The sequence below is a fragment of the Rhincodon typus genome, chromosome 8 (genome assembly GCF_021869965.1).
Source record: "Rhincodon typus isolate 14 chromosome 8, sRhiTyp1.1, whole genome shotgun sequence".
Taxonomy (NCBI): domain Eukaryota; kingdom Metazoa; phylum Chordata; class Chondrichthyes; order Orectolobiformes; family Rhincodontidae; genus Rhincodon; species Rhincodon typus.
In genome coordinates this window covers 35,796,122-35,810,133 of record NC_063339.1, presented here as the reverse complement: position 1 = coordinate 35,810,133, position 14,012 = coordinate 35,796,122, and the positions used below count along the sequence as shown (strand labels likewise).

The following is a 14,012-nucleotide window of genomic DNA, read 5'->3' as shown; positions in this document are numbered from 1 at the left end:
TAAAGGAGAAATGAGAGGTAAATTATTTTTACACAGGGGGGTTAACAAATTACATGAATAGGTAGGGGATAGAGGAATGCAGACTGTGTGGAGTCAAAAGGCTTTTAATTTACAAAAGCATCATGTGTTGGTGCAGGCTTGGTGGGCCAAAGGGTCTGTTCCTCTGCTGTACTGTTATTTGTTCTTCTTTGTTCTCTCTTGCTGACTTTTATTCTTGCTCTCAATTGTTCAATCTTGCTCTCTCTCGCACTGTCTCTTGCTCTCGTTCGCTCTTGCTCGCTCTTGTGTTGTCTCTAGTGCTTGCTCTCACGCTCTCCAGCACGCTCATGCTCTCCAGCACACTTGCGACCTCTCTTCCATGTGTTCTCGCCCTTGCTCTCACTGTTTCATGGGTTCTGTCCTGCGGTTCTCATCTTCCCATTATCCCATCTGCTCTTGCTTCCCTGCACCCCTCTCTCTGTTTCTCTCAAAACTGACTTCAATCTGTGTGAGAAATCGCATAGCCCAAAACCAATTTTAAAAAAAAACCTCTGCAAATTATCACCCCAATCATGATATGCTTGGATGATCCAGATATAGATACAAATTAATTAACTTTACCTTCAAAGCATCTTTTTGACTCTGAATCCAAATTTCTAATGAATACACCTATGACATGATTTTGTGAAAGGCTAATCATATTTGACTAATTTATTAATGTTCTTGGATGAAGTGACAGCATTGTACACAAAGAGGGACCTATAGAAATGGATGACTTAAATTACAAAAAATATTCAAGGTACAAAATGAGAGCTTATGGTGGAAGGTGATCGCATTTCAGCACGGATAGAGGATTGGCTAGCTAGCAGAAAGTGGGAAATGTATATAAATGGCTCATTTTCAAGATAATGAATGGAGTACCATAGATCAGTCTTGCAGCCTATTTACAATCTGTTATCAGTCACTTGGAGGTTGGGCCTGAACGTATGATCAAATGTCCTAATGACATGTAGATTGGAAAGCAAATTGTGAATTAGATTATGTAGTATACATTTACAGGTAGGTTTTGGTAAAGATGTAAGATATGTTGGTGGAGCAGGCTGATACTTAAGATGGAAGTTTGATGCAGAAGAGTGTGAGGCGATGCATTTTAGTAGAAAAGGCATGGAGAGACTGAATAAAACAGTGCTCTCTAAAGGTGTGCGCAAGAGTTGATATACCTGGATGTGTATGTGCATAAGTTATTAAAGGTTGCAGGACAGGAAGAGTGAATGGTTAATAAAGCACTTGGTGACCTAGGATTTATTAATAGTGGCATAGAGTACAAGAGCAGCCAGGTTATTGCTGAACCTCTAAGACACTAGTTTAAACTCAGCTGGATTATTGTGTATAGTTCTGGGTACCATGCTGTGAAGGAAGCAGTGGGGAAAAAGTGTAGAAAAGGTCGACAGGAATGGTTCTGAGGAGATGTGGTGCAGGCCTTCAGAAGGGCTTTATATGGTTGTTTAAATAGAAATAATGCGCAATGTTATGGGGAAAGGGGAGTAGAATAACGCTAAGTCATGATGCTCACTTAGATGGGCTGAATAACATCATCCTCTTCTTGCATTGTAATAATTCTGCCTTATTTCATACAAATCATAAGTAATGAGTTTCATGACTGACATCTTTTAATCAAAGTATCTTGACACTGTATTCACACTCCCTTTGTACTTGCACTATTTTGGGATTGTGCAGCAAAATTACTTCTCATTGGACCTGAAGTTATTGCATGAAATGCCTCCTTCATTCTATCCATATAAGGATGGTTCAGAAATTATTTAGTAACCCCTTCATGGAGAATAGTTATGCTAGTTGGCACTGATATGGATCAAATGACGAATGTACCTTTGCAGATACGTCCAGTACGACGCAACAAAGTGCTCCCTCAAGAGTTTTAAAAGAAACATTTGGCCTTTTTGTGTAATTAACACACCTGTTTTTGGCTACCTTAATTCCTCATTTATGTTCCAATGTGTCATTTGGTTCTGATATCATAAACGGTTATAAATGCTTTGCTTTTCTTTCTAAAGGAGTGTCCCAAAGTGCTAGGAAACAAATTTTATTGCCCTACAATATTTGGTTGCTGTTTGCTTCCCAAAGCTAAGGAAGAACTAAAGTCTAAAGCAAGTGGTCCAATAGAATATCTAAAACACATGGCTCTAAAATAGTCATCATCTTATTTTCTATTCTTATTGTTGCTACTGGATTATTAATTCCCCGGACTTGTTCTATAGAAAAGAATGTCCATTTTATTAGTTCTTTTTATAAAATATCTACAGAAACTTTCAGTATTAAGTTTTTATTTCTAGTTAGTTTTCGCTCATCTAATTTGTCCCTCCTTACACGTTTTTTTAGTTATTCTTTGCTGTTTTTATATTCTGTTTAATCTTCTAACATGCCATGCATCTTTAAGCAATTTAATGCTTTTTCCTTAAATTTGATACTACCTTTGATACTGACGCCCGGGATAATGTGAATAGCTATGATCTCCAATTTACTAATGCTCGTACTTACAAATGTGATCTTGTACAGGGGTGTAATTTTAAAGATCTGACATGTAACATTTCTTCAACTTAGGAACTGCTCTTTTATTCTGCATTGTGTTCTGACTTGTGTAGAATGGAACCTGTTCACAATCTGGGGACTGCCTGTATTGCAGACAGTCCAGAATAGATTCATTAGGTTGATCCCACGTATGAAAGGATTTTCTTATGAGGTTGAGTAGGTTGAACTTATACTCATTGGAGTTTCAAAGGATGAGAGGTGACCTCATTGAAACTTGTAAAATTCTGAGTGCACTTGACAAGGTGCATGCTGGAGATTCTGAAGCCTGAGGGCATAATCTCAGAATATAGGGTCCCCATTTAAGACTGAGATGAAGTGGAATTTCTTGAATGTAGTGAATCTGTGGAATTCTTCACAGAGGACTGTGCAGGCAGAGTTGTTAAGTATATTCAAGACGTAAACAGATTTTCAGTAGGGGATTGAGGATTGTGGGGAAAAGACAGGAAAGTGGAGTTGAGGGTTATCAGATCAGTCAAGATCTCAGTGAAGGGCAGAGCATACTTGATGGACTGAATAGCACTAGGCTACTTCTGTACCTACTATTTATATGGTCTTATGGTATCAAACATCAGATACTAATATTTTTAGTTAAACGCAGATAGTCGGCCCTCCCTTTATAATCTTTCTTTCTCATTAAACTATGTGTATTCTGAAATGTTCTCTTAAATACTTGTAATTGTAACACCATTGACCTATCTTTTAACTTAATTTGCCAGTTTGCTTTAACTAGCTGTCTTTTCATGACCTAATTATTCTTAATTAAGTTTAAAATATTAGTCATGTACTAGCCTTCCTCTCAAACTGATTGTAAAGCTCAGTTATATGATTGCTACTGCTGCCTGGAGTCACCTTCACAATGAGGTTATTAATTAATCCTATATCTTTGAACAGTACCAGGCCAAGTATAGCCTGCTGTCCAATTAACTCCAGAATGTGCTCTTTAAGAACTATTCGATTTGTAAATGTGTTTTTTAAAAAGATTGGCACTTCATTTCCTCAGGACAGTCTAAAGTTTATTACTTTTGAACAGTAATGACTTGTTTTGTCAGCAAACGTGTAAGCAGCCAGTTGTAGCAAGGTCCGACAGGTGTCTGTGTGATGCTTGGAGTGCAATATACAATCTTGTTCTCAATTATTTGGTATAAGGGTCCAGCCCTTTTTGTTACATTTACATTGTCCAGATTTTTAAATTTTTGAAGTGGGTCATGTCCTCTGTCTTAAAACATGTTTTGTTGTGTGATCAGGTGCTGAGGACTTTTAGGATTGAGTTATTTGTATATTTACTTAAAAGTGTATTTAATTTGTACAAGTTCACTTAGAGTAATCGTAATGCCAGTTTTGATCTTGAGTGAGATTTGCCATATGGTTTATCATAAAAGTCATAACTTGTGTAAATGCTAGCTTGCATGCAAATTGTTCACCTACATCAACAGCATACAGTGAATATGAATTTCGAGGGAAATTACAATTTGCATTAGAGTTTGTGAAAATGAAGCTACTGTCATTATCACTGTTTGCAAGGGCGAATTTGCACTTGTACAGAGAATGTGTAGTTAAAATCGAAATAAATGAATTTAGTCTCCTGCACTAAAGCAGAACTGAAGAAAGCATGTGGCTAGCTCCTCATAAGCAAACATTGGAGGCAGCAGGTTGCAGTTTTAATGCTGCCGTAAATGGAGGTCAAGCTGCTTTCTGTTACGAAGGGTGAGGAATTTTTAGACTCGTTTCATTGCAAATACATTCTTACAAGTTGCCGGCCCACAAAAATGAGTTGCTTCCATACTGTATGTCAAACATTTCCATCTGTCAGAAGAAATCATTAGTTGTGCTGGATAACTTAGGAAAGTTAGTACACCAGGCTGGAATATTTAGCCACAGATTATCAGTGAACATTTTTTTCATTTTTGATTGAAAACATTCTTTTCTATTTTATAGAATAAATGGATTATTTGTATTGTCTCACTTCCAAAGTCAGTGCTTAACATTTTTAGGCATTCTAAGACTTAATGATGTGAAAACAACTGGCTGCGATGATAACCTATGGGTAAAAAATGAGATAAGAACAATCTATATGTGGCTGGTACTAGGAAACATGGACTAGTACCAACATGGTAATGACATAATTAAATAAAGCTGATCTTGTGTAAACTGCTCAAAAATTGGCATAAAATGAATTTTGTATTTATATTTTATAAAGTTTGTATTTTATGAAATTTTACTTTTAGTGATTCACTTACTTTGTTGACTTATTACCCTGTATCAATGTCAAAGTCAGGAGAGAGGCAAAAAAATTGAACAAGTCACAGATTGCTGCAGTTTCTTCCTTGTAAAAGAGGTTAAATCTTTGCAACTGTTTTGGAACTTCAATGTGCTAAATTGAAGGAAAAATTTAAAACTGATGTAACAAATTAACTTATCCATATTAGTGTGGAGGAGATGCAAGAATGGCAATTTGGCAAACCTGCATGTGGATTTCATGGAGAGATTTACGCAAGATTGAAGTGTCATCAAAATTCTTATTTATTCGACATAAAATACAAAAAATCTAAGCTGTGATTTTGTCCTATCACTTGATATAAACAAATCCTTTTGTTAGAAAAATACTAATTCCAGAGTTTATATCTGCATTTAATCAGTTCTTCTTTGGGCTGTAACCTGTCTGTGTACCATGTTTCTTTGACATCTGTGCATTAATATTTGAGATCCATTGTTTCTAGACAAACAGATTAACAAACAGCAAAAACATTGCTTTCACCACTGAAGGTGGAAGGAGGGAACTATACTTAATTCCCCTTGTCTATCTGAGTACAGCTTAGCACTTGGAAGTTCAGATCAAGTATATATTCAAAATATTAAATGTCAGGAATGATAAAACTAAATTATATATTTAATTAAAGTTTTAACTGGAAATTAGAAGCTGTTCCATATTGCACCAAGGCCAGTAAACGTACAATTAGACTTCAAAAACTTGTTATTTTGTTAGTGCGGAAAATCATTAAATAATTTGGCATTTTTAAGATTCCCCTGAAAGTGGTAGGAGTACAGCTAAGATTGAGATGGTCAGTAAGATAAATAAGATCCAGCAATCACCTTGCATCCAGAAAGTCAGTGTCATCAAAGGTTAAAATTTCATGAACGTGTAGTTCTTTCATCTTGGTTAAATCTATATACCACAATGGACTTCCTACAAACTTTCCTCCTGTATTTGTCATTTTGCACATCTATCAATTCACTCTTCCCTTCTTGCAGTGACGTTTGTGTTTAATTTTTCAGTTGTTTGGCGGCAGTTTTAAATGTACAATACTGATAATGTGTTTTTGATGGTCTGTTGTTTACTTACAGAAATAAAAGCCAAAATATGGGATTTTTCAATTCTGGTTAGGCACTCAACAACCTATCTTCAAATAGGCCTGGCTCTGTAATTACTGGGCAGTTGGTACATTTCCTGCACCAAGCTTTTTTTTAAAATCTGTAGTTGTTTGGTTGCAGCTATTTGTGTTGTTTACTCCATAACTTAAAGGCAAAGATATATGTTTTGCTGAAAACTTTGATCTTGAATTTGCTGTTGTATCACTCAGTAACTGTTGATACCAGCATTTGTTACTATGCAAAATTGACATCAGTTTCTCATGAGCAGTTAAATGCAGAAATTCTGAAACTGCTGCCAGTTATACGTTCCTCCACTGCAGTTTGCATTGATGTAGTGAACACAGAATCAGAGAATTGATGACCTTCAACTTTTACGTGATATTTTTGCTGCAAAATCATTGAACATGTTAAGTCTTGTTGAATGAGGTGTAACCGAGTTTTAAGTGTACTGAACAACTATTCTGACCCTTTAACAGTAGTCATGGAATCTTATTAATACAGGATTAAATTTGATGCTCTCACCTTTTGTGTTCTGAATACTAATTTTACTGAAGCATGTCTTTAAGTGTATGTCATGTCTTTATGATGCCATTGTCAATAAATGTCAGTATTTGTCATAACTAATTTAGCAGTATTGAGTAACAATTGCAATTTCAGTTGAACATTGACTATAAAGTAATTTTCTGACACCTTTACAAGATACTAAGTACAATTGGGTGAATAAATGTAATCTTCGAGGATCAGACACCATCATCTCTTCCCCTCAAACATTTCTCTGACTCAATGCTGTTATATACTACTTCTGGCACCTTCTGAGCCCAGCTTTTGCAGAAATGTAGATTGTTGTATCTAGCGAGGAACTGTTTTGTGGTGGAGTACAGTCAGGAGAAAGGCACTTTTTTTAGGGATAACTGGTGTTGAAGATTTGTCAATGGTTTGTGTTTTCAATTGCTGCAAAATTTTATGATAAACATTGCATGGATATTTCTGCATCTGCCTTACCCCTTTAGCTATGTTTGTTCTGAAGATAAATTAATATTGCCAATGTTGGCAACTAAGGCATTAATTGGAAGTTGTACAATTGTTTTTATGTTGAGGATTTCGTACAACAACTTGCTGTACCTAATCTAGTCATTGATGCAATAGCAACTGATTTTGTGTATATTACAAAACTCAATCGACATTAAATAATAACATAAAAATTTTATACTCCATTAATACATCTATTTTGCGTATAATCTTTTTTTTTGCACAAAGCAGTTCCTGTCCCATTAGCATGTTTTAAAAAGTGTAGACATTTTTGAATACAACTTTCCAAGCCATCTTCAACAGGTACTGCAGCCCAACCTGAGAGTCATACACCCATGCTTGGAGCCTCAGTAAACAAGCAGTTATCACAAGAAGCGACTACCAAGAAATTATTTTGTTTTTAAAACAAAAGTTCTAAACTGCTTTCATTGACTCTTTTTTTTTTGTTTTTAAAAAAAAAACCCACAATCCTTCCAAACTACTTCATAGCATTAAATTTAAATCCTTTCATGTGGCCTGTATGTTCATAATTATTTGGAACACAGCTATATTTTAATGCATATGATACAAAATAAATGTCTGTTGGAGGATTTTAAGCAAAGCCCGTTTAGTAAGTAGCCGAATAAACAATAGGTACCAGTGCCTTTGGAATTGGAAGTCAATGCTGCCTCTCGGAGGAGTGCACAAACTGCAGTATTGCTGCTTATTGAGGATTTATGTTTATGTTTGTGAACAAGCATTATGCTTAATGTACACAGCCTACTTATAATTTTGTAAAGCACAAATTTACCATTTCACTGTTCTATTATTGCTGTCTATTTGGAATTAAAACTCTTCCTAATTATCCAGGGTAGACACGGCACAGTGACCAAACCCCCATGGCTCTTAATGAATCTTTGAAACAATTTGTGGTGTGGTTTGTGAGAGTGCCACTATTCTGAATCTTTCTCTTACCCTTTCCTGTTTCTCCTCTTGCTGCCTTTCCCCACCCTACATTTTTAAAACGTTTGTTTGTGGGGCTGTCTAGACATGCATTTATTGCCCATTCCTACTTGTCCAAGAGAACTGGAAGAACTGCGGATACTATAAATCAGGAACAAAAACAAAATTGCTGGAGAAGCTCAGCAGGTCTGGCAGCATCTGTGAAGGAGAAAACAGAGTTAACATTTCGGGTCTGGTGCCCCTTCCTCAGAACTCAGTTCTGAGAAAGGGTCACCGGACCCGAAATGTTAACTCTGTTTTTTTCCTTCACAGATGCTGCCAGACTTGCTGAGCTTTTCCAGCAATTTTGTTTTTGTCCAAGAGAAGGTCGTGTTAAGCTTCAGCCTCAAACCAGCCCAGTCCACATCTGTAAGAGCATCTGTACTGCTCTGAGGAAGGGGCTTTTTAGAATTTTTACCGATTTAACGATGAAGAATGATGAAATAGTTCCAAGTCAGAATGGTGTGTGACTTGAAGGGGAATTCACAGGTGATGGTGTTCCAGTGTAGATGCTACTCTTGTCCTTCTAGATGTTAGAGGTCATGGGTTTGGAAGATTCTATTGAAGGAGGTGACTTAATACTTTAACCTAGTATTCACTGCTGACATCAGGCATCAGTGCGGGAGAGAGTGAATTTTGAAAGTAGTGATGGTGCACCATTTAACCAGATTTAATTTGTCCTGAAGAAATGTACAACTTCGAGTATTGTTGGACCTCCAGTCATCTAGGCCAGTAGAGTATTCCATGACATTCCTGACTTGTGCCTCATAGATGGTGGACAAGTCTTGGGGATGATGTGGATGTGCCAGTGCCGGTGTTGGACAAAGTCAGCAGTCGCACAACACCAGATTACAGTCGAACAGGTTTATTTAAAATCACAAGCTTTTGGAGCGCAGCCCCTTCATAAGGTGAAGACACTTGGCTGACAAAGGGGCTGCACTATGAAAGCTTGTGATTTCAAACAAACCTGTTGGACTGTAACCTGGTGTTGTGTTAAGTCTTGGGGAGGCAGAAGTTGAATTAGTCACTGCAGAATTTTCAGCGTCTTGACGTGCTTTAGAAGCTACATTATTTATAGGCAGGTCCAGTTCAGTTTCTAGTCAATGGTATTTTCCAAGAATGTTAGTAGTGGCTGATTTCAGGGATGGAAATGTCATGGAATGTCAAGGAGCAATGATTAGACCCACTGTTGTTGAAGATGGTCATTGCCGACTGAAAACAAAAAATGGTGGAAATCGCAGTGGGTCACGCAGCATCCAGGGAGAGCCTCCTACATGGTCATTGCCTAGTTGGTCTAGTTGTGTGGCATGAATATTAGTTGCCACTTATCAACCTAAGCTGGGATGTCATCCAGGTCTTGCTGAATATGGGCATGGACTGGCTCTGTGTCTGAGGAAACACAAATAGCACTGAATAGCAGTTACCAGCAAGCAGTGCTGTTTTTAACCTTTTTGATAAAGGGAAGGTCTTTGATGTAGCAGGCTGAAGATGGTTGAGCCTAGGGCGCTATACTGAGGAAATGCTGCAGTGATGTTCTGAGGCTGAGGTGATTAACCTCCAACATCCACAAGTGTCTGTCTTTGTATGACTTCAACCAGCCTCCCTATCTGCCTGATTCTCATTGATTCCAGTATTGCTAACTTCCTTAATGCCACACTGTCAAATACTGCATTAATGCAATCACTGTCACATCTCTTCTGGAGTTCAGCTCTTTTGTCCATGTTTGGACCTAGGGTGCGACAGCTCTGTAATGGCTGGGACAGGAGCTGAGTGGCCCTGATGGTACCCAAAATGAGCATGAGTGAGCAGGTTAGTCCTTTGCAAGTGCCATTTGAGAGCACTGTTGACAACCCTTTTCATCACTTTTCTGCTGATCAAGAGTAGAGTGATTGGGCAATTTTGGATTTGTGCTGTTTCTTGAATATACTTTTTGCTGCCTGCTGAAAGCCTGCAATTTGTTATGGATGCCTAGTTTTGAGTCGCTTAATCTGTTTGAATGCAAAACCTATTTTGCACCAAGGTAATGCGACACATAATGAAAGATGTTGTCAGTGTGAAGCTGGAACTTCACACTCCACGATGATTATAAAGTGGCCAGTTCTACTGATACACTTTCGCACACATTTGGAGGAATTTTAACCACAAGCTCATGTTTCATCACTGTCTATCATTTTCATTAAAAAGAATACTTATTTGTGATCAGTGTTCTATCCTAATAGAAGATCTGGTACAAATTTGGATTTGGAATATTTCTCCAGTTTAATTTAGGTCATTTGTCTTTTCATTGTAGTTCTTTGGTTACAAAGATATGTTGGACATGCTGGCCTTGCTTGTATGTACTGGAGTTTGAGTGAGGAGTGACCTGATTGTAGTGTATAAGATCATGAAAGGTCGTGACGAGGTGTATGTGGAAAGGCTATTTCCTCTTGCAGGCAAGTCCAGAACTGTTGGGCACTATTTCTAAATTAGGGATTGCCTGTTTAGGATGGAAATGAGGATTAGTAAAATCTGAGAGTTGTCACTTTGGAACTCTACCTCACATGGAAGTAGGGGTCTGAAGTAGTTTTAAGAAAAAGGTAAATTGACTCTCTTGTCTAATGCACTCTCAAGTTACTGGGGACAGATGGAAATGTGAAACATAGATCAGCTGTGGTTATATTTCATAGTGAAATAGCCTTGAGGGACCAAATGGCTGTCTTCTCCTTTTTCTTATGCTTGTGTATCTGTTGACACTTGGTCCAGTCATAAATATTGCATTTTAAATTTTATAATGCTAAATTCTGGAAATGCTTTCTTATTTTTAGTTTTAGAAACATTGTTGTAGATCTTCATGCCTCTGTCTTTATGTGGATGGAGGCACTGGGTATTTAAAAATAATGAATGGCACTGATTCTGAGATTCCTACCCTGGGGTTAAGGTGCTAGTAGCAAGTCCGCGTACAAGATTCCCGCCCTTGGCTCATCTATTGTGTGGGTGGACATTGTAGACACCACCCCCACACCATCCACTCAGGAGCTTTTGTTAGGATTGTACCCCAGAGGAGTTGTAATCCATTGGGAATGCCTGGTCTGAAGTTGAATTACTTTTGACAGGTAAGTTAATAAGGTCTTAGCAACTTCAAATGTCGTAGATAGATACTGTCTGATAAGTTAAATATGTTTCTCATGCAGTGATTAATAATGAAACTTTCATCAGAAAAGATGTGATGAATAAGTTGATCAGCACTTGTCCTGAAGATAAAGCATGCTTCTGAAATCAACTGTATTGAGATTAAGGTATAAATTTGTGACTGGACCCTATGCATTTTTGCATTGATCTAAAGTTCAGACCTCTGTTGAATCCTCAAATTAGATGAACAAATGTCTGCTTTAGTTTAAAGTCCGTTTGCTGAGCCTTTGAGAAAAATAATGAAGAAATGCAACTTCTCAGACACTAGTATTTTTGACCTCTGGCTCAGTGGTTACCACTGCTGCCTTACAGTGCCAGGAACTCAGGTTCGATTCCACCCTCAGGCGACTGTCTGTGTGGAGTTTGCACATTCTCCGTGGTCTGCATGGGTTTCCTCCGGGTGCTCAGGTTTCCTCCCACAATCCAAAGATGTGCAGGCTAGGTGGATTGGCCATGCTAAATTACCCTTACTATTCATGGATGTGTAGATTAGGTGGGTTATAGAGGGATAGGTATGGGTGGGATGCTGTGAGGGTCAGTGTGGACTTGTTGGTCTGAAGGGCCTGTTTCCACACTCTAGGGATTCTGTGATTCTTGTAAAGTTGTGCAATGGACTGTCATTATGAATAGTGAATTCTACTGATGTATGTCACTTTAGCAGCGTTGTTTACATAGTGTTGAATGTGATGGTGCTTTCTTTTATTGGCAGTTTTATGAACAGATTAGTTTTGAAGAATTTTTTCAGTAGCTTTTTTATTTATTTTAATAGTTTGTGAGCATTTATTCTAGGGATCATGAGCTGTGTCCACAGTTTAAAAAAAATACTGGATGTGTGGGTCTAAAAGCTGTATAGTGGATAAACTACAAGTGACCTATGAACTGAAATCGTCTGACCTATTGATGTTCAAAATATTTAAACAGCTTTGGTTTGCAGAGAATAGCACTTGGAATGCTGCAATTTTGAACATTTTTCATTTAATGTAATTTAATGATTAAGGCTTTGGTGGACAGGGCACCATTTCAAAAATTGCATGTGATATGTAAATTAGATACCCAAATTGTGAGGAGGATAGCGTAGAACATTGAAAGGGCACATACAAGTTGATGGAGTGGGTGGATAGGTGGCGGATGAATTTCAATGCGGAGAAGTGTGAAGTGATACGTCTTGGTAGAAGGAATATGGAGGAACAATGCAAAACAAAGTGCAAATTGAAAGGGAGTAAAAGAGCAGGGGCTCCAGGTTTTATGTGCAAATAAGTCTGCTCCAGAGGTGTAATTATAACATGTGTGAACAGATTATTAAAAATATCTACAAAAGCCTAGGCTTTATGAATACGCACCTAGAGTACAAGAGCAAGGAAGTTACATTGAAATTGTATAAGACACTCGTTCATATTCGCTGGACAATTGCATACAGTTCTGGGTGTCACATTTTATGAAGGATGTGAAGGAATTGGAGAATGCAGAAGAAATATGAGAGGTTGGTCCCAAGGATAGGGAATTTAAGTTATGTACCGAGATTGGAGAAAGTTGAACTGTTTTCCTCAAGGGAAGCCTGAGAGGAGCTTTGACAAAGAAGTATTCAAAATCAAGAGGGGTATGGACACTATGCAAAAAATGTTTTTACTCATGAAAGGATAGAGATTAAGAGGAGATAGATTTAAAGTAATTAGTAAAAGAAACTAAAGTGACATGAGGGAAAACTTTTTTCCACACAACCAGCAGTTAATGGCTGAAATGCACGGCTTGAGAATATGGTGGAGGTAGGTTTATTTAAAACATTCAAGAAGCTATTAGGTGGTTATTTAAAAAGGAACAATGTGCAGATTTACAGGGAGTACACAGGAGAATGTCATTAAGTCTCATGGTTATTCATAAAGCTAGCTCTGAATGGACCTATTGGAGGCTTCCTGTACTATAATAATTCCGTGATTCTGAACTTTCCAAATTTTCACAAATTCATATTCTCAAACAAATTTGCAATGCATGTGACCTTTCTAATTCCATCATTTTTGAACTTTACAGCAAAACCATTCACCTCGACTGTAAAGGAGCTGCGGCTACATCGAGATGACTTTGAAATGTTGAAAGTCATCGGTAGAGGAGCATTTGGTGAGGTGAGCAGTCAAACAAATAATGTCTTACAACAGTGAAATGTTTCTTGAAATTCCAGTATGTTTTACAAGTCACCTCCTTTAAAGCAATGATATGTCACTAACTTATGTCACCGAATGTAAAACATACTGGAATATTAGCTTTTCATTTGAATATTTTATACAGTCAGGAATTTTGGCTTGTATCATCAAACTATGCTCTCTATAATAATTTGAATATTGAATCTTTCATTTGTATACATGATCACTCTTTAGCTGCAAGCTCTTAGCACCACTTCTCAGAAAGTTTGTTAATCTACAATAGCTACTTGATGGCAATATTGCGTGGCCAAATTATCAGTTTGAAGAAGTTTACATAAGCTACCTCCCTGCATAATCACCTTACACGTGCCCTACTCTTACCTCCATAGTGACTGATATATTTGTATTCTAATGCCCAACATTCATCGATTTCAGAAAGAACTACATTTATAACATTGACAGTTGTATTTAACCGTGTAAACTTGGTTTGGCCAAACAGAAAATGAATGGATTTTCAAGTCTAATTTACTGGTATAATTGTCAAAATCGGAGGTTTTTGAAACTTCAACATTTAAAATTTAATGAAATCATACAGCCAGCTGGAAGATTGGTCTTTCTTTGTATGACTTTTCACTTCTAATTTATTTGTTGTTAAATTGGACAAGAACCATTTCCTAGCAGAACTGGCTTAAGTTCAGCATCCTTTTAATGTCATTCCCATTTCCTGAAAAGAGGTGGAGGACT

At 37.4% G+C, this 14,012-nt stretch overlaps 1 protein-coding gene across 8 annotated transcripts in view; it reads left to right on the top strand.

The window, feature by feature from the left end:
- cdc42bpb (CDC42 binding protein kinase beta (DMPK-like)) overlaps window positions 1-14,012 on the top strand; it is a 191,881-nt gene that overhangs the window by 59,169 nt on the left and 118,700 nt on the right. For all 8 annotated transcript variants that reach the window (XM_048599866.1, XM_048599871.1, XM_048599870.1 and 5 more), the window contains exon 2: window positions 13,159-13,250. In XM_048599866.1, the coding sequence (XP_048455823.1) occupies window positions 13,159-13,250 (92 nt within the window). The remainder of the gene's footprint in view (window positions 1-13,158; window positions 13,251-14,012) is intronic.